Source organism: Hylobates moloch, unplaced genomic scaffold (assembly GCF_009828535.3).
Source record: "Hylobates moloch isolate HMO894 unplaced genomic scaffold, HMol_V3 SCAFFOLD_5, whole genome shotgun sequence".
Classification (NCBI taxonomy): Eukaryota; Metazoa; Chordata; class Mammalia; order Primates; family Hylobatidae; genus Hylobates; species Hylobates moloch.
The window spans coordinates 10105479-10127727 of record NW_026652280.1 but is presented as its reverse complement, the minus strand read 5'-3'; the positions used below and the strand labels follow the sequence as shown (position 1 = coordinate 10127727).

The 22249-nt window shown below is 37.2% G+C and overlaps 1 protein-coding gene across 1 annotated transcript in view; it reads left to right on the top strand.

Annotated features, from left to right (window-relative positions):
• The window catches only part of DOK6 (docking protein 6), a 430056-nt gene that overhangs the window by 333429 nt on the left and 74378 nt on the right, over positions 1-22249 (top strand). The window contains exon 7 of the mRNA XM_032152079.2: positions 6199-6316. Coding sequence (XP_032007970.1) covers positions 6199-6316 — 118 coding nt within the window. The remainder of the gene's footprint in view (positions 1-6198; positions 6317-22249) is intronic.

Below are 22249 nucleotides of genomic sequence, written 5' to 3'. Positions count from 1 at the left end.
TTTATAGTACAGTTAAAAAGTACTTAAAGACACATGAGGAAATGGGTAGAAACATGCTAATCAGTCATTTGAAATTAACACTTTCATATCTTGATACAGTAGATTAAAAATTATATAGAGCAGAAAATGCAGAGTGAATAGTGTTTATTATGTGTATATTTGAGTGTAGGTAGAGAGATTCTACAGTGTGTGTATCTTTTCAAGTACTTATAAGATGTACAGAAATTGGCCATATGTTCGTTAAAAATGAAAAATAAATTTTAATATACGGAAACTACTCAGTGCATGTTCTCTATTACAAAACATTAAATAAAAAATAATAAAATTTGCACAAACTGCCGGGTGCAGTGGCTCACACCTCTAATGGCAGTGCTTTGGGAGACTGAGGTGGGAGAATTACTTGAGGCCAGGGTTCCAGACCAGCCTGGGCAACATAATGAGATCTCGTCTCTACAAAAAGGAAAAAAAAAAAAAAAGTGCACAAAAAATCATTACCTTAAGAAAATATACACAAGCAATACTTTATGTAAAAAGGAAATAAAGCTGCAATTTACAATTATATAATTTTAGGAGAGAATACTTTCTATTCTACTTCATTCAGAAGCAAATGTTTTATTAAACAAATAAAAGATAAAAAGATAACCTAAGAAAAACAGCAGGTGGAAATTAATTAGAACAAAATATAAGAAAAACTGAAAAATATAAATTTACATAAATGAAAACACAAGTCTCTCTAAAAGATATAGAAACATTATCCAAAGTAAAACCCAAATATATAAATTCAACATATGAAAGGACTTATAAAAACATGCACTTTTAAAAAATCCTACAAGAATTTGATGGTTTTGTATTAAAATGTAAACACCAAATAACCTTAGGAGAATTGATGACTTTTGGGGGAACAACAGTCATAATTCTACTTACACATACATAAGCTAAAGTCCCTAGATGGCATACTAACCTAAATGTTTAAAATTTTTCTCAAAATTTTTTGGTATTGAGCTTTTTTAGTTTTAGTTCCAAAAGAGCAGAAATAACTTAATGCCTTTTCAGTGTGGATATAGTGATGAAGTTGGGGCATAGCAACGTAGTCCTTTGTATTATTCAGGGTCCACTTAAGTAAATGGAGCCTGTGATAGTTCAATGAAGGAAATTTAATACAGTAATTTAGATTCAAGAGATAGGAAGAGTAGAGACAATCAAAAATTAGCAAAAGCAGGAAAGATGCTACCAGCCTTGCTTCCCTTGCCTATTAGTTTCATGCATGTTGGCAGAAAACACAAAAAACTCCCGAGCCGGAGACAGAGGACTTGATTCCTGAGGCACAGTGAGCATCATGAGTTTCACGCTTCCATAGGTTTCCCTGGTCCCCCGGTCCCACGGGGTCATGTGGAGCAGCCAGGGTGGATGGTGCTGCATATTACCACAGCCGAGGGATCTGAGTTAGCAACTCCCCATCTTATCAGGGGGCTGCTAGCAACCCTGCCCAGCCTTTGCCTTGGAGGAAGATAGGATCTGTACTGTCCTGGTCAGGAAACAAATCTGCCCTCTGCCTGGAGGAAGACATTTCTATCTTTTGAGGCTGTTTGCTGTACAAACATACTTGAAAAGATGGTAAGTAACAAAAGTGCAAAGCCAGAGTGACACAGGACACATTGTTTCCTAAAAGTGACCTTTTCAATGAAATGTGTTCAAAAGAATCTTCCAAAGTTTAGGGGAGGAGAGAGAGATGAGGGTTGGAATCTCTTTGATATCTATGAATCTCAAATATTTACAAATAAAAGATAAGTGTATTTATTTATATATTGCCTAAATGGGAAAAACACAAGGAACCCACCCTTCTTTCTGTCTTTATGACAGCCCTCTAAATCTAAACTCTTCTGGTTGGGGAGAAGGGTCTATTCTCATCAACTTGAGGACAGCATAACTCTCATCTGTGTTATATTCAAACAAAGGTACCAATGCAGTCTCCATATGGCACACTTTGGGGTTAAATTTTCTTAGACTGTTGGCTTTGTGATGAGATGTGTCAGTTGTCCCTCTCAAAGCACGAATATTTTTAACTACTCTTCAGGCTTACTTGAGCTGTGATCTCTACTCTTTCTAGACGCTAAATAAGTAACTCCTGATTCATTGCTCATATCCTAGAAAACTGACTACTGTTTCAAAAGAATAGAAGGAAGAGGGAGTTAGAACCAAAAATGGCAAAAAGTGATGGCAAGTGTATCAAGAACTGAATCAATGCCTCCTAATCCAGTTGATTTCTGCATGTATGCTAGAGCATCCTTTCTAAATCCTGATCCTATGCAAGAAGGAGAAGCATCGTCTACAGGAAATAGTCTTATAAATACCAAAGGAATTCTGGCACAAAGATTGCAGAATTTGTATAGCTGTTTGAGAAATTTTTTTTACTAAGTCCACTGAAAGAATCAATACAGCAGACCCTTGCAGAGAAGGAACGAAAGAACTTCAAACACATGTATCCATCTTGTTTAATTTCTTAAAATACATTGTTTAGAAGTAATCTCACGATTTTTTATATAAATATTTATTTGCAATATAAGTTGTCATATATTTTGTTGATATACATACTTTTATGATCCTAAAAATTCTCCTGGTCAAATTGATGCATTGCTTTTTCAATTAAGAAATTACTATAGCATTTTAAGTTTTGTTTTTTAATGCTTTTAATTGAAGCATTATAATATGAAAATAGTTAAGGATGAATTTTAATTAAATAGTTAAGGATGTGTGTCCTCTTGTTGAAGCCTGTCATCAAAAGAAGTTTTACACCTGTAATCCAGGCTACTCGGGAGGCTGAGGTGGCAGAATTTCTTGAGCTTGGGAGGCAGAGGCTGCAGTGAGCCAAGATTGCACCACACTCCAGCCTGGGCAACAGAGTGAGACCCTATCTCAAAAAAAAAAATAGTTTTATCAAGAGTGCTTGAAATACTGTCTTAGTCACTGCACAAATCAAACAGGTCAATTTCTAATACATTGCTTTAAGTTCATAACAAAGTTAAAAATTGCTGGTTAAATCAGACAGATTCTACACCTCTTAGGATTTCCCATGACAGAGTACTCATATTAGTTTGCTCAGTCTGCTATAACAAAATACCACAAACTGGATGGGTTAAACAACAGAAATTTATTTTCTCAGTTCTGGAGGCTGGAAGTGCAAAAACCAAGATAACTGCAGGGTTGGTTTCTCATGAGGTCTCTTGACTTTTAGATGGGAGCTTCCTTGCTGTGTCCTTAATAGCCTTTCCTCTGTGAATATTTATCCCTGTGTCTCTTCGTCTTCATCTAAGGGCACAAGTCCTGTTTGATTAGGGTCCCCACACTTATGTCTTCCTTTAACCTTCATTAACCTCTTTAATAAGCCTCGTCTTCAAATATAGTCATTTGGGGGATAGTGCTTTAACATATGAATTTGTGGGGGAACACAGTTCAGTCCACAGCAGGTACTCGATACATAGGTACACATGGGGAATGGACTCTAAAGTCCAGGGAACATTTAGACATCTGAGAAATGGGGGACTAGATTTGTATCCCTGGCAAAGATCCCAAGAAAATCCATGATCAATTTTTTAAATACAAATTTTCCATTTTTCAGCAATAAATTATGGAAGTAGAAAAGAGAAACCTAAGGAACAAGAAATAGAATATCATTAAAAGCATCCTGGAACATGAAAACAATGAAGAGGGAAGAGTAGAGAAACATGAGGTGTGAAACAATACAGGGTGATTCAGAAATCATGTGGAAGAATTATTATCCAGTGGCTTCCCGTTATAGTTCCAGCAAACAAAAATGCTTACTCTATTTTCCCTGATGCTTAAAACTGACCATTTGGGAAGAAAAATGTCTCCCAGAATAAAAAGAAAAAGCACTTTCATCACATTTTGCGAAGATTTGCCATCAATGATCTACTGTATGCTGAGTAATAAATTATAATACATTAGAAAAAAATTATAATACATAAAGAGTAGACAGTAGACAGAACCGTGATTAATATGAGATTGAATCTATGGATTGTTATTAATGGGCATTGCTGCCATGAATTGAAGATTTATGTGTTTAATTAAGTTTATGCCCCATATGGGAAACTGGCTTTAAAGATGAAAGTCCTATCTTTGCTCCCAATAATGCTTTCATAAAATTGACGTGCATAGCCCTACCCGCAGAGTCCCCCACTGTTAGGTCCGGGGTAAAACTGGAAACCTCCATTGTTGATGCTGACTTTTTTGCTCCTTAGTTCAGCTAAATCCAGGTTCTTGTCTCACAACCAGGAAAAATTGGGCATGCGAACACATTGACGGGTGAGGAAAGCGGAGTTTATTAAGCGAAAGGGGAGCTCTCAGCAAAGAGGGGTCCCCCCGCCAGCCAGCTCCCACTTCACAGATTGAACACAAGGCCACTGCACAGGAGCTGAAGGGGCCAGGCTCTTCCCCTGCATCAGGTGTGATTTCCTGGTGGCTCTGCCCCATTTTTTCCAGTGCACATGTGGGCCCTTAGTCTGAGCCACCCCACATTCATTCATTTCCTTTACTGCAAAGGTGTTGAGACAGAATTTTTTTTACGTGGGCTTTTGTTTAGACAAGTCCCCTATGCACAATGACCTGGGTGGGTCAGAGGTTCCCCCAGGGACCCTTTCTTATCTGCCTAGGCATTTGGCCTTCGCCTGCAGTTATTGTTACCAAACCAAAGATTCTGAAAGCACTGCTCTATGATAACCCAGAAACTTGTCTCCTTAGAACCCCACCCCTATAAACACCAACCACAGGATGTGGATGTGGATAGTTCACCTGTTTATGTAATAAGCAGGAAAACTTTGAAGTCTACCAAATTTTGAAAAACAAAGAATGGCAGCAAAGTTACCATTTGGAGCCATCTTTAAAAGAAGAAATATACCTCAACAGTGCCAGACTTTTAAATAGACTGAGTATGGCACTTCTGTGACAAGACATAGCAGCTCCAGAAATGCCTTACTACTAAGAAAGTAAAATGAAATATGTTCAAGCTCTTTAATTCCGCTTTCTATTAAAACGTAAGAACCTTAGTTTTATGTAGCCTTGAAAGACCTGGTGTGTCATATCAGGTACTACTTTCCTGTTAGCATCTTCTATGAAGGGTGGTAAGAGTCAAATCCAATGCTGGATGCAGAAGTATGTGACCCATCCAAGCATCGAGGGCCGGGCACGGAGTGTGCAGGTGCACCATGGGAGGTACACACCACAGTAGCAGAAAGGCATGCAAAGCCTAGATTTGACAGAGATGATCTTTGCAACTCTGTTTTGCCAGGGGTCAGGCATTAAATAAAGAGAAAATGTGAGATTTTATTCATTAGAGGATTGCTCATTGTCAAAAAGTAAACATTTCCTCAGGTTGGGTCAGAGACGTGTGCAAGACGAAATAAAACATTTCTGCATGTTTCTTGAAACTTCTGCATTAATAAAAATAAAGCTATTTCTTGAAAATGTAATGTAATTGTGTGAATCAATGTATTGTGTGAATCTTCTCAGCAATCCTTAAAATGTATGTTTCAAATAAACAAACATGCCACAATTTTATCACAGTGTTTCTCAGAGAATACCCTTTTTAAGATGTACAAGATTCTATCACAGGGGTAAGGAAAAAGGCCTATTTGAGAAAATATCCATTGTGTAAGGTTGGGAGGAAGTGTAAGGAAAAATTTTTAGAGATTGAAATGGGTAAAAAAAAAATAATAATAACGGGTATTCTGTAAACTTTTCATGGGTCTCTGCTGCTGAAGGGGCTGGCACCTTTATTTTTTGAGTTATTTTACAACTCCGTAAGTTGTAGAAAGCTGAGAGTAATGTAAATAATTCTTGTCCACAGAAATGTAGATAACTTTGTCGGTGGAGTGAGTACAACTGATCATGCCCTGAGTGTTTGCCAGCATTCCCCATTGCTACCAGTCATTGGAATCGTTTGTACCATCTTAATGTTCTCTTCTTAATTAATGAGTTAGATGAAATTGTTTACAAGTATTCCTTTCGTTCGTATTTTTAAGTAATGATTTTACCTTTTTAAGAGTTATCCTTACACCAGGGATCATGCAGGTATCTATAGCAGATTCTATCATCTGTCACTCACATTTAACCCTGAACATTTAAAAGAGATTTCAGTTTAATATTTTAAACAAGGCCTAAAACACCTTTTCTTTTCTCTTTTAGCTTCAGACAAGCTTGACTGAACCAATGACATTATCCAAATCAATATCTCTTCCTCGCAGCGCGTACTGGCATCACATCACTCGTCAGAACAGCGTTGGTGAAATCTACAGTTTGCAAGGCAAGTCACTTTAAAGTAAGAAAGCAGCGCCTCCATTAGCTTCCTCCAGGTGGACTAAGTCATGCAAATTGCTTTGTATTTGCATTGCTTGCTTTTCCTCCCATTCCCATTTATCAGCTGTCACTGGCCGCAGTGAGAGCTGAGATTTACAGTGGCTTTTTAAAAGCTCTCATTTCATATACTCATGGTAAAAAATATTTCAAAAATTACTTTGAGGGCTAAGGACCCAATTTGGCACAAGAATTAGACTAAAACATTATACCAAGCACATTATCAGAAGCTAAAAGCTAATGCTGAGGTCTGCTTCATGCTGTGTTTTATGAAGGATTTCTTTTTTCCCCATCTTTTTTTCCTTGAAAGGATTCAGTATCAGTTCAGGAGGCTGACTTCAGGCTTTAAGGCTCTGCCATAAACTGGTACATAAACCTACCCATGAAAGTCTTAAAGTTTAGTCAAAGCCTTAATACAGAAACCATTTGGAGAGGGTGCAGGGTAGAAGGGGCCACGTGTAGATACTTTGCCTTTGTACTTTTTCTAATGATAAATGGTCAATTCGCTAGCATAGGAATAGCTTGCCAGATGAATCAAATAGCTAGCAGATTTTTGACTAACAGCAGCAAACAACCCAGCTTCGGCAGTCGTATTCCTGTTCCTTCCCTTTTGTTTTAAACTGAATAATCTTACCCTTCAAATAAAATATTTGACGGACTACAAGCAACTGACCAACAGCTAGCCAACACTGGAGGAAGCAAGAAACTAAGAAAATAAGGCTGAAACACACACAGCCGAGAGCATTTACTCATCCAACAAACATTGAGCACCACAGGCTTGAATGTAATAAGCATCCAAAAAATATCTGGGGAAAGAATGACCAATTATGACCCTCTGGCAGTTAGGCATTCAGACTGTTTTTCTTTCACACGTTAGCTTTTGCTATTAACAATGCTGTAAGTTTTGACAAGAAATATTTCTGTTGCAAGCAAACTGAAGTAATGTGTCTTTATAGTAGTATTTGCTTGCCAGGGTTTCCAAACTCGACTAATGGAGTTAGATCATGGAAATTAATGGTTAAAGATATGTTCTACAAGGTAAAGCAGTTGGAATGGTTTTAGCCAATTACTGAAGGCAATTACATTTTACATTTTAAAGGGACTCTTATGGCCAACTTGACTGCCTGTATTTGAGTTATTACCTTTGTTCTTTGTATGAGAAAATATTTAATAGAATAAGAATTAGAGGGTTAAGAAAAGTGAGGAGCGGGGACTGGTTTGGCAATTTCAAGAATCGGAAAGAGAAGACGAGTATCTCATGCCTTTATTTCCCTATTCAAATGACAGCAGCCACACACTCAAATTGCCTGAGTCATGATCATGCAAAATTAACCTTGCCTATTTCTGGAATGAAAAATAATTTGAAAATATGCTTGTAATATAAGATTTTTATTTAAACGTATGTGTAAATATTGATATTCACTTGAAAACAAACTAAAATGTTTAAATGAAAAAAAACTATCAAATTCCTAAGCAATAAAAGTGAGATTAATGCTCTTAATACAAAAAATGTGGGAATAGGTCAGAAGTAGTATAATGTCAACTCTAGTTTTTGTCAAGGGTTTGGCCTATAAGTCCAGAAAATAAAAACTCTCGTTTTCATGGTAGTATGAAGGAAACGTTTTCTGAGGACAGAGCTAAGATTTAGACTGATACACAATTTCTGCAATAATTTGTTTTGCATCCGATTAAAAAACTAGAATGCACTGGAATATCCTAAAACATTGCCAGAGACTTCTTGAAGATGTTGATTTATATATTGTATAGATATAACTGATTGAAACGCTTATCTCACTGATGTTAACCTCCAGCAAAGTTAAGGCCTTGACATGCCTTTTCAATTTACTTAATCTCAGTATTTCATGCTTCTCTCTGGTTGGTGGTGATTTAAAAATACACATTGACTAAGGTAATTACTTAAGTCAAATATTTATAAAATATATTCAACAGAAATTACATTTCACTATACTGTGGGTTTACTTTTTGTACGGTGTGCTTCTTAGAGCAATACATTTTACCACCCTGTATACCCTTCAGTGTTATATAGATATAAGAATTTAAGTATCCAGATAAGGGGATAGATGGTTGATAGTAGGCAGTAGGCAGGCATATAACACAGATGAATAAACAGATAAAAAGTTGTTAGTTATACTTTGATAATAGTCAAGTATTTTATTCTTCCTTCGTTCTGTTGTGATAGTCAAAACAAGCAGAGAGCAAGGAGCCTCAGTAGTTTTTTTACTAGGTGCTAGTCCCCAATGGAATCAGGGTAGAAAGAAACTATTAGAAAAGAAGAAATGTAGAGAGCAAGGAGCCTCCGTAGTTTTTTTACTAGGTGCTAGTCCCCAATGGAATCAGGGTAGAAACTATTAGAAAAGAAGAAATGTAGAGAGCAAGGAGCCTCCGTAGTTTTTTTACTAGGTGCTAGTCCCTAATGGAATCAGGGTAGAAAGAAACTATTGAAAAGAAGAAATGTAGAGAGCAAGGAGCCTCAGTAGTTTTTTTACTAGGTGCTAGTCCCTAATGGAATCAGGGTAGAAAGAAACTATTGAAAAGAAGAAATAAAAAGAAACTCAGAACCTCAGCACCCTTCCCGAATACGTATGTTTTTCACAAAACTACACTGAGAAGTCTAGTTATCCCCTGAGTACTGTGGCTCATCCCTGTAATCCCAGCACTTTGAGAGTTTGATTTTTTTTCCCCAGAGCAGAAGTGAGAGTTTATTAAAAAGCTTTAGAACAGCAAGGAAAAGGGAAAGAAAAGAAGGAAAGTTCACCTTGAGAGACAGCAAAGCAGGCGCCTCGAGAAACCAAGCGCGCAGCTTGACCTCTTGACTGCGGGTTTTATACTTCGGGTTGTCATACTTCCGGGATCTTGCATTACCTTTCCCTACTCCTGAAATCTTACTGGGCAGCTGCTGATCAATTTCAGGTGTTTTCTATCTAGTAGGAGCCGCCCTTTCCCGGGGGCCGGCTGTGACCGGTTATTACTACTCCTGAAATCTTACTGGGAAGCTGCTGATCAGTTTCAGGTGTTTTCTATCTAGTAGGAGCCGCCCTTTCCCGGGGGCCGCCTGTGACCAATTATTACTACTCCTGAAATCTTACGGGGAAGCTGCTGATCAGTTTCAGGTGTTTTCTATCTAGTAGGAACCGCCCTTTCCCGGGGGCCGCCTGTGACCAATTATTACTACTCCTGAAATCTTACTGGGAAGCTGCTGATCAGTTTCAGGTGTTTTCTATCTAGTAAGAGCCTGCCTTTCCCTGGGGCCGGCTGCCACCAATGATTACTTTACCAAAACAGTTAACAACCGCCTGACCATCAACTGATTGTTGCCCAACACTCCTGGTGTGTGTTGGGAGGCGCGGGGGGGCTTCTCTCTCTTGTCCTGCTTATACATGACTAGCTACCTGCTGTAACATTTCTCACCTCAAGAGTCCAGAACCTCAAATCTTTGGATGAAGGTCTGTCATCCAAAATGGATGACTTCTGTCTTCTGTAACTGCTTCCTGCTGACAGAGGGGTGGTCATGGTTGGGTGGATCTTGGCTCCTTGCTACCCGTCAGGGCTGAGTTGTGTGCATCAGTTGGTGAAAGTGGTATCCAGCCAGGTCCCAGGGAGACAGGGGTAAGATTTCACCACTGTCTTGTCCCATTGATGGGCAGTGCAGAGGTCCTCTCTAGAAGGGTGACTCTTGAATATTGTGAGGATGGTTTTCCTCATTGAGGATTGTCTGGAGCTCAGTGGCCACTAGGAAGGTATCTGAGTCATGTGGACCAAATATGTTAGCAGTGGCAGATGTCCGAGTTACCCAAATTACCAGCGGCGAATCCATATAGGTCCACAGCAACCTCAGTTCTTGCGTCCTCAGAAGAAAGAATACTACTGAGGGGCATAAGGCAGATAGAGAGACCTAGGCAAGTTTCAGAGCAGAAGTGAGCATGTATTAAAAAGCTTTAGAACAGTAAGGAAAAGAAGAAAAGAAAAGAGGGAAAGTTCAACTTAGAAGAGGGCCAAGCTGGCAACTTGGCAGAAGGATTGCTTGAGCCCAGGAGTTGAGACCAGTCTGGGCAATATAGTGAGATTCCATCTCTGCATAAATAAATAAATATTGCATGGTATGATGGCATACACCTGTAGTCCTAGCTACTCTGGAGGATGAGATGAGAGGGTCACTGAGCCTGGGAAGTTGAGGCTGCAGTGAGCCATGATCACACCACTGCACTGTAGCCTGGGCTAAACAGCAAGACCCTGTCTTAAAAAAATAATTTTTAAAAAGTCTAGTTATTTTGAATCTCACTTTTTCATCTGTGCTCCTTGAAGTGGCATCACCTTTTCTTTACAAAAAGGAGAATATTGTCAGCCATGTGTCATCACTGATTTTACCAAATCGAAGTAAAAGTCTGGCAATGTGGGAATATATCATTGTCAAGTAAACCGCAGGTAGCACTGAGGAATAAAAATATATCTTTAGAATTTTCAAATATTTTTTAGGTGAAGCTGAGATCAATATGAATTAAATTTAGCAGACCTCATTCAGAAAACAAAAGCAGAAAACTTTCATATATTTAAAGTTTAAGAGATTAAGATTCATTAATAAGCAGCACATGTACTCAAATTTTTTTAAATGCATGGCATGAAAACAAATTCATTCTATAGTAAGACTTACCTATAACTTCAGTTGCCTGTCAGCCTCAAAGCTTTGACTTAGTTTTGCTGTATTCATTTCTCTCATCCATTGCTAGATACACACATAAAGATTGACATATCAGGACAGAGATCCTGCATCTACCTTCATCTTTGGAGAATAAGAATCTCCAATACAATCTGCCTAATCTTTCCATGCTACTCCCAGAAGGGTGCTCTCAAAGAATAAGTGGATGTGATTTCCCCATTGTATTCTAGTAGTCTGGAATCAAAAGAGTGAAAAAGGGAATAATTCGCTTCTAACAAACACATGTTGTACTAACTACTTGGCAGCTACTGTTTAAAAATCTCTGTCCCTAAGTGGGTTGCAGCAGGTTGAGTTATGCCACCTCTTCTTGCAGAAGTGGTAAACAGACATTACTTTTCTTTTTTGCCAGATTATCATAAGGATGGTTGATTTGTATTAGAAAGTAATTTTTTATTTATACTTCTCTAACTTCCTCTGTGCTTATGAAAAACGTTTATATCACACTCATACTAGAGATGTTGTCTCTAGACTGAGGGAAACCTAAACCGTAAAGGGGTGAACATGATTTTAAACTCGCAACTCTGAAGTGAATACATACTATTTGTTTTAATATTCATACAATTGTATTTCCATGGCATTGGGAAAGGTAGTAGGAAATGTTTTGAAGGCCCAGAGGAACAATCATTAAAAAAAGAGAAAGAAAGAAATACAGAGAAGTTGAGGAGGGGAGCACAGGAAAGGGTAAAAAGAAAGAAAAAGAAAAAAAAAGGAAATCAGATTACTGAGTTTTTCTTACTTTAGGGCTCTCACCTTGACTTTTCATCACCATTAGACATATTTAGATAACAGGCTATACAGCAGGGTTTTTAAGTCAGCATTTGTAAAGATGACAAAAGCATTTATTGAAAATGACAAATCAAACCAGTAAAAGCCATTGACGGTACCAGTAAAGCCTATTGAATTCTAAAGTGAATTAGCAATGCATTCTAAAGCATACATGGAGATAGGTGACATCAGGACCACATCCTCCTCCATGAGGGTGGACCTGAGAAAAGTTTTCTTCTCTATCAAGGAATCGTGTCTAGTCCCACATGTGAGCCCCATGCTCTTCTTGCGCAGGGTGAGGGGTTTGTTGGCATTTCTGCTTTTTGCTTTAGGATCATTTTGACTGAGCACAGATACTTGCTACTACTAGTCTTTATTTTCATGAACACAGGGAGGACTGTGAAATGCTAGATCTGTTCCTTTAACATGATGGCTCAAAATCTGTCTCTCTACACCTGCTGCTTTCTTCGGGTTAGTTCATGTTCTTCCTTTATAAACTAATAGTGAGAACGAGGGCCAAGAATATGAGCTGAGCACTGCCCAATGAGCAGGTTTATGGGACTGCACGTGATGACTAAACGTTCTCTGATGTATGATGATATGATCTGGCTCTGTGTCCCCACCCAAATCTCATCTTGAATTGTAATCTGAATTGTAATCCCCACATGTTGGGGGAGGGGCCTCATGGGAGGTCATTAGGTAATGGGGGCAGTTCTTGTGATAGTGAGTGAGTTTTTGTGATGGTGAGTGAGTTCTTGTGATAGTTAGTGAGTTCTCATGAGATCTGATGGTTTTATAAGGGGCTTTTTCCCCTTCATGCTCCAATTCTCTCTCCTGCCACCATGTGAAGAAGGACGTGTTTGCTTCCCCTTCCACCGGGATTGTAAGTTTCCTGAGGCCTTCCCAGCCATGCAGAACTGTGAGCCAATTAAACCTCTTTTCTTTATAAATTACTCAGTTTCAGGTATTTCGTAATAGCAGCATGAGAACGGACTAATACATATGATAATCCCTTATTTTCACACAAAATAATGTGGAATATACTTTGACTCCTTTTTTTAAACAGTTTGAACAACTACACTCTTCTTTGAATCAAGAATGATTGGATATACCATTTGTAAAGGTGGTAGCTTTAGGAGTTCTGCTTTCAGTAACACTGATTAATATCCACAGGCCAGCTTTGGCCCTAAATATCCGTAGTTAAGCTACAGACCACCAATGTCAGCACAGAAGCATACCTAATCACCAGAAGGCATTTGACGCTCACGGAAAGGGTGCCTGTGGCTTCAATTTCTCAGAAGGACAGGATGGAAATAGGCAATTAGAATTAGAGATAACCTTCAGAAAATGGTAAATAGAGTTCTGCCATAGATTAAGGAGGTAAATCAAAGATTTTGTTTCCTCTTTGCTCGGCAATGACCTCCTGTCCTTCTCTACTGTCCATTCAAACTGCATTGTATATAAATTGCTTCTATTGAGATTTTCTATTTTGTTTTTCAAGTTCAAAGCTAATAAAAGCCTCTGATAGCCAGTTTTAAAAAACACAGAAATTTGCAACAGAAGTAAAATGAAGCCTGGTAGCCATTTGGCAACAGCCCTTAAAACATGAGCCACTTTCTAGAAGCAACACTTCTATTAAACCTTATTTATAAACATTTATTGCATGCCCATACCTTAAGAAAGGTAAGTCAAAGGCAGGAAATGTATCCCTGCATGTCAGCTTTTAGAGATAAATGAATCGGTTATTCCCTAAAGCAGACATCATAAAAATGCACGAAATATTCCCACTGTGAAATGATCCTCACATCCTGCAGTCTTAATTAATTGCCTCCTTTTCCGTGCTCCCAGAGACATTTGTGTATAACTTTATTAAATGAATGTGTTTGTTTACAAACCTGCTTATTCCACTGGATTGTGAGGCAGGAATTTTGTGAAAGATTTTATCAAACAAATTTTGGGGCTCAATTATCTTGAAGATGTTACCCATGGAGGTTAAAATCTTGAGTTTTGGAGTCAAATAGACCTGAGTTTGAATATTAACTTTACCACTACTAACTGATGTGATTTGTGAGCAATTTACTCAACCTTTCTGAGCTTATTCCTTGATATCTAAAAGAAGATAGTATTACCTCTCATGATCTCATTAAATGAGATCGTCAACATAAGATGTCAACATTCCATAATTATTAACTATTATTAATATATTAAAGTACAGTTGACCCTTGAACAACATGGAGGTTGAGGTGCCTACCCCACCCCTGCACAGCTAAAACCAGTGTATACAATAGCAAAGACATGAAATCAACCTAGGCACCCATCAACAGTGGATTGGATAAAGAAATTGTGGTACATATACACCATGGAATACTACACAGCCATAAAAAAAGAATGAAAGCAGGTCCTTTGTAGCAACATGGATGTAGCTGGAGGCTATTAGCCTAAGCAAATTGAACAGAAAACCAAATACCGCACATTCTCACTCATAAGTAGGAGCTAAACATTGGTTACACATGGACATAAGTGCGGCCATAGTAGACACTGAAGAAGGAGGAGGGCAAGGGTTGAAAACTAACTATTGGGTACTATGCTCACCACCTGGGTGATGGGATCAGTCGTAACCATAACCTCAGCATCATGCAATATACCCAGCTAACAACCCTGCACATGTACCCACTGAATCTAAAAGAAAAGTCGAAGTTATTTATTTAAAAAATAAAATCAATGTACAACTTTTGACACCCCCAAACTTAACTACTAATAGTCTGCTGTTGACCAGAAACCTTTCCGACAATATAATCAATTAATGCATATTTTGGTTTACACGTATTATATACTGTATTCTTACAATAAAGAAGTAAGCTAGAGAAAAGAAAATGTTATTAAGAAAATCATAAAGAGGAGAATATATGTTTACTATTCATTAAGTGGAGGTGGATCATTAAATTGAGTAGGTTGAGGAGGAGGAGGAAGAGGAGAGGCTGGTCTTACTGTCTCAGGAGTGGCAGAGATGGAAGAAAATCCACATATAAATGAACCCATGCAGTCCATACTGTGTTGTTTAAGAGTCTGCTGTAAACCAAACTCTCACTATGGAGTTTCTTTTTTCTGGCAGAGGCAGATAGGCTGTCCTACTCCTGTTTATTCCAGTGTTGACTTGGAAATATTATTACAGAGTTCTTACTGTGCTTGGGGAAATTTGTTTGGTTCTAAGGACTATGAAAATTTAGCTTTAGGCCAGGCGTGGTGGCTCACTCCTGTAATTCCCACACTTTGGGAGGCTGAGGCAGGCAGATCACTTGAGGCCTGGAGTTCGAGACCAGCCTGGCCAACATGGCAAAACCCTGTCTCTACTAAAAATACCAAAAAAAATTAGCCAGGCATGGTGGCTCACACCTGTAATTCCAGCTACTCAGGAGGCTGAGGCACAAGAATAGTTTGAACCCGGGAGGCGGAGGTTGCGGTGAGCCAAGATTGCACCACTGCACTCCAGCCTGGGCGACAGAGTGAGAAAGTCTATCTCAAAAGAAAAAAAAATCTAGCTTTAATAAATGGTTTCTAGTTTTTAAGTTTTTAGAAAAACTAAATCTCGGCTTAACTCTCACTCTAAGTTTTTAATACAAGGAAAAAAAATTCAATCTGAAGTCTTCATTTAAGTTTTTTCTTCTCATCAGTGAGTGTAAACAAGCCATGCCACCTTAAACAGATAAACCACTTCTCCCATGCCTTATATTGCTCAGTCCAGGTAGCCTAAGGCAAACTAGAGCCTCTTTTCCAACCCAAGGTTTGCAGAACTCATGGAAGGACTGTATTTAGCTCAGCCCAGTGCAGAGGAGATGCCCCTACCCAAACATACTCATCCATATCCACCCTACTACTTACCCTCCCGCCCCAAATCAGTTCTTACTAATTAGCTTACCCTAACTGCCCAGAAGCCTTTCAGAGACCTTTCTTCCTCCATGGGGCCCCAGCCTCTTTCCTAATGTGGACTAGCTTTCTCGAGCCAGTTAATACTACACTGATTCTCTCTTACAGTGCATTCTACTGGCTGGACTAGAGGCGAACAACAAGATTTACATTACTAATTGAATTCTTCTGCATCACCCAAATTGAAATCCGAAGAGGATTCAGTGTAAAATATACCAAATCAGCCATTTAATCACTTTTTACCAGATATGTACAAGTAATTACTAAAAGATAAAAGATTAAGAGTTTCCAGATGTTACACTGGATTAGTATAATCCACCAATGGTTTTATTAAAATGAATTGCTTCACTCTCTTTCATTCAAATTTGGTGGAAATTAAGATATCTGTTCAGTTTCTACATTTTTCTCCATCAAGCTTCCCCTACTGAATTTTTTAAATAAAAGAAGTAACATGTTGAGTTCTATATTAATCAAATTTTGTGGGGAATATATATTAAAGGCATGTCAAATAAATTATACATATATATATTCGATTTTATTCAAAAGGGAATAAACAGTACATAATATTAGTTCAGGGAAATGTCAATACAACCACATTAATTAATACAGACAAATGTTAATACAGACAGATTTTAACACAAATGGATGCCCAGCTGTCTTTGTCACGTATATGTATATACACACACAAACACATATATACACAGAGAAAGAGAGGAGCATCTGGTTCACCATATATGGCTTCTCATATTGCTTCCCTCAAACCTGTATGTATTAGGTTAAGCTTCACAAATTGTAAACTACAAAGAAGACCCTAGAGGGAAAAATGTTCAATTGCCTTTTTTCTCCTTGGTCTCTATTTCTTGTTTGATTTTTCTTAATGTCATCTCTGTCTCTGGCCCTTCAACTAAATGTTCCCCATCCTGAATTATAGGTTCAATACATGTATTTTAAACAAGTTTTCCTTTATTTTCCTCTGCCTGCCGAGCAGAATACGGCAGAGACTTGATAATGATTGAAAGATAATAAAAGATGAGAAACATCAGGAAATTAACATCCTTAAAATTATACTTGCCAGAAAATAAACTGCAGAGTTCATGTTGATTTAAGCCTGGATATGTCCTTCACATCTAGCACAGTGGTGGGCAGGTGTGAAGAACCTCTTTGAAAGTTCTAGCACCTGCCAGCTGTCCAACAATTAATAGACACTAATTGGAAATTTGTTGCTTCGAACTTTGAACCACCCAATATTTTGAAACTCAGGAGCATGGTTATATGTTTATATAAGAGGAATTTATGCTGAGATTTGAAGCACGTGTGTGTGGGGCGGGGGGCGGGGGGAGAATGCCTGTATTTAATTTAGGAAGAAGAATGTAGTTTGGGAGTGCTCTTAGAAATTTTTGGTTGCCATTGCTATATTATGTTGGTTTGGTAAGGAGTTTAGAACTTTTGTGTTATTTTTTGTTTTATTATTCATAATATTAGAAAGAGGAGTTTGCTATGAAACGCTCAGTGACATAGTACATCATTTACATATATGATTAATGATAAACATTATCAATGTCTTTTACATATATGTAAAATTATTTTAGAAACAAAATTTCTTACTGACAAAATTACAACTCTAAGACAAAAGCTGTACCTAGTTTTTTATTCATCATGAAAGTTCATTCTTCCAGATAAACATGGAAAGTTTTCTCTCTAGTATACATTTGAAGAATAGCCGTTGTCTACGGCTCTATCGTTTCCAGTTTAGGATTCTGTATGTGCTCAAAAAAGATGTTATCTAAGAAACATCCTGTGCTTGTATCTGTAACTCTAATAAACACCAACCTGATGAGTTGAAACTTTTCTTTGAGAATGATTTACCATTTATAAATGTCTTTTTGAAAATTTTTAAAATTGACAAAACTCTTGATAGTATAATTTAGCATTGTTCTTACATTTACCAAAAACCCACATTTTGTGCAAAAACAACAAAAAAAAGCAAATTGTAGAGCATAATCAGTTTTACTGTTTGAGGATGTCTCTACATGAATGTCCCAGCTTCTTTAGAGGCATGTCTAATAAACTGCTGTATGTAAAATTAAAAATCCCAATAGTTAATTTCCTAATCTACTACTTATTTCCTGGATCTCAGCACTGAATTCATCCTTCTGAAAGCAATACGGCACTAAGAGTCAGGAAGCCAGGGATCTCACCCCGGTTCAGAATTTAACAGCCATTCAATGTTCATTTAACTTTTCCAATCAGTAAATGGGTGGGAGTGAACCACTTACCAGATTTCAAACAGATTGCATGGTCTCAATAGCAAGAGAGGAGGTGTAACATGTTTGAAAATTTTTGTAGGAAGAAGAAGGGTATTTTATTGAGCAACCTTCTATGAACAAGATATTATGCTAGGTGTTATCACAAATATAATTTCATGTAAACCACAAGGGTAGATCGTTAGGAGTGGCGTTTTTATAAATGGAGAGAGGTGGTGTCATTGTCAGCTTGGCTCATATTAACTCAGCACTTGACAGTCTTATGATATTTAATCTTCCCAACAACTCTCCAGGGTAGGGGCTATTATTGTCCCCATTTTACAAATAAGAAAACCGAGGCACAGAAAGATAAAATAACTTGCAAAAGGACAAAGTGTGGGATTATCAATGCAGGCAGTCTTGACTTTCTAGCTAGATTTTTCACTCAGATAGGAAAGTTACATAACTACCTTGAGGCAACAGAGTTTAAGCAGAGAGAAAGAAAACATGTATAATCTCTACCCTTCTGCCCAGGGACATTCTCTTTGAACTATGATCAAGGTTTACGAGAATGATTCTTCTGAAAAGCAAGCAACAGCTCTTCTCAAATGTGCTTTAAATGAGACAACCCAGATGGAAGCCATCTAAGCATTTTGTGTAAAGTCCGTGGTGTCCAAAGATGACTTGTATACAGTTTGGGCTCTGCTTTTAAAAATCCCGTATAACAGCCTTGCTCTTTTTGTGGAACAATTTAAAGCACACCGTATATGTAAATTAATGGGTTTAACTCGTGAGGGTTGCCATTACTTTTCATTATTGCTTTTCAAGCTTTTTAACTGAGCTTTATAGCGCATTTAAACGTGTTCCTCCCTCATTTCAACTTCTTTAAAAGTGTCTTATTTTGGAGATTTCAGAATCACTTTTCCTGTTGCAAATCCCTTCTATTTCGTACACTTTCCACTCTCCTAAATATTTCCTTTTCTTTTCTTTAGGCATTAATGCTGACATATGGAGACTCCCTGCTGTTATTCTCTGTTGTTAGTTCATGTGACTTCCGTAACAAAAGTGTAAATGTCTTCTTAGACAAGATTTATTTCCCTTAAACAATTTCTGTACCTTCCAATTGAAAAGTAACTTTTTAAGTTAAGGCAGTATGATTTCTGAAAATCTGATGGAATTCCAAGATATAAATACATTAAATTTAACTGAAATTAATAGTCAAATTTATAATTGCAAAATAAATATAGCCTAGTTGAGAAAACTCAAGACGTGAAGAATAAAGGTAAATGTGAATAAATTTTATGTGAATAAAAAGGTAAAAATCATCACTATCATATATTAACATTTTAAAATATGAGTATAGATACATAGATAAAAGTATAGGTCAAGATAAAATTCATATATGTACTTATAAAATTAAGATCATACCACATATGCACTTACTTGCTATGTTTTTGCATTCTGGTAGAAGTGAAACAAAGTCTAAGTGGCAATTAAGGGCTGCACAATATTCTACTGCAAACTCTAGCTTATTTAACCATTGCTCTACTGTTTAGCATGCTGTACCTTATCCTTTGCTTTTTACTACTATAAACAATGTTTCAATAAGCACATGTGTATATAATCTTTTATACATTATACACATTATATGTGTATAATGTTTATAATAACATTTCTAGGAGTAGAAGTGATTTTTTTTTTTCAATCAAAATTTATGGGGCTGTGTCAGATCCTGGGTATGTATCTCATTTACAGAGCACAAAACCACTGTGGTCACCATCTCTATGTACATTACAATCTTATTTTTTAAAAAGGCACATAGCTAACTACAGCAGATTTATTAATTTGTTCATTTATTTATCCATTTACCACCTATGCATTGAATTGCTTTATGTGCTATTTCTAGATAGCTGGAGACAGACAGATGAAGAAAAGAAATTAGGTATTTCACATGAAAGTAAATACCAAAAAAATTAAGTAAAGAAAATAATATATGGGATAATTTCAGACCTTGATGAATGTTATAAAGAAAATATATCAAAATGATGACAAAGATAAAGGAACACTTAGGAATAAATTTAAGGATATGAAAGACTGGTACACTGAAAACATAGAACATTCTAGGCAACACACTGAGACCTCATTAAAAAAAAAAAAATGGTTTTTAGGTGAACACCTGTAGTCCCAGATACTCGGGAAGCTGAGGTGGGAGGATCACTTGAGCCCCAGAGTTCCCGACTACAGTGAGCTATGATTGTGCCATTGCACTCGACTCTGGGTGACAGAATGAGACCCCATCTCTAAAAAATAAAATAAATAAATAAAACAAATATTGAGGAAAGAAAGTAAAATAGATACAAATAAGTGGAAAGACATCTCTTGTATTCATGGGTTGAAAGAGTTAATATTGTTAAAATGTCTATACTACTCTAAAGGATCCATAGAGTCAATGCAATCCCTAACAAAATCCCAAGGTATTTTTCACAGGAATAGAAACAATTCGCAAATTCATGTGTCACCACAAAAGACCTCAATCTTGAGAAAGAACAGTGCTAGAAGGATCACACTCACTGATTTTAAAGTATATTACAAAGCTCCAATAATTAAAGCAATATGCCTAAAACAATAAAACATAAAGATAGACATATAGAGTAATGGAACATAAGAGCCCAGAAAAAAATTGCAACATTATAAAGCCAACTGACCTTCAGCAAGAGTACCAGAAATACACAATGGGGAAAGGATAGTCTCTTGCTGGGAAAACTGGATATCCACAGCAAAAGAATGAAATTGGACCCCTATCTTACACCATGCACAAAAGTCAACTCAAAATGGTTTAAAGACAAAGGTTAAGGCCTGAAACCATAAAACGCCTAGAAGAATAAGCTTCAGGCAGTGGTTCTGGCAATGGTTTTATGAATCTGACACCAAAAGCACAGGCAACAAAAGCGTAAGTAGGTAAGTGGGATTATATCAAACTAAAAATCAACTGCACAGTAAAGAAAACAATAAACAGAGGAAGCAGTCAACCTATGGAATGGAAGAAAGTATTTGCAAACTGTATATCTGATAAGGAACTAATTTCTAAAACACATAAGGAACTCCTACAACTCAATAGCAAAAAAACACCTATACTAATAACTTAATTTTTAAAACAGCAAAGGAGTTGAACAAACATTTCTCCAAAGATATACAAATGGCCAATAAGTACATGAAAAGATACTCAGCATCACTAATCAGCAGGGAAATGCAAATCAAAATCACAATGAGATATCCCTTCACACTTGTTAGGATGGCTAATTATCGAAAAAACAAAAAACAAAGCATTGGTGAGGCTATGGAGAAATTGGAACTCTTGTACACCACTGATGGGAATGCAAAATGGTACAGCTGCCATGGAAAACAGTATGAAGATTCCCAAAACAATTAAAAATAGAAATACATAAAATCCACAACTCCACCTACGGGTATTTATCAAAAAAATATGAAAGTAGGATCTCGAAGCGATATTAGCACCTTTATGTTCATTGCAGTAGTATTCACAATAGCCAAGATATGGAAACAAACATTCGTTGATGGATTAACGAAGAAAGAAAATGTGGTATAAACATATAATTGAATATTATTCAGCCTCAAAAAAGATAGAAATCCTGCCATATGCTACATCATGGATGAGCCTTGAGGACGTTATGCTAAGTAAAATATGCCATTCACAGAAGGACAAATATTACACAATTCAATTTATGTGGAGTATATGAAATAGTCAAATTCACAGAAGCAGAGAACAGAATGTGCTTTCCAGGGGCTGGAAGAGGGAGAAATGAGGAGTTGCTGTTCAACAGGTATAAACTTTCAGTTATGCAAGATGCACACATTTTACAGATCTGTGCTTAGTTAACAGTACTGTGTTGTACACTTAAAAATGTGTTAAGACTGCTGGTGGGAATGTAAACTAAAACAGCCACTATGGAAAACAGTCTGGAGACTCCTTAAAGAGCCAAAAGTAGAACTACCATTTGATCCAGCAGTCCTACTACTGGGTACCTACCCAGAGGAAAATAAGTCATTATACAAAAAAAAAGATATTTGCACATGTATGTTTTTAGCAGCACAATTTACAATTGAATGTGGAACTAACACAAATGCCCATCAATCAATGAGTAGATAAAGAAATTGTGAGATATATATAATGTAATACTACTCAGCCATAATAGGA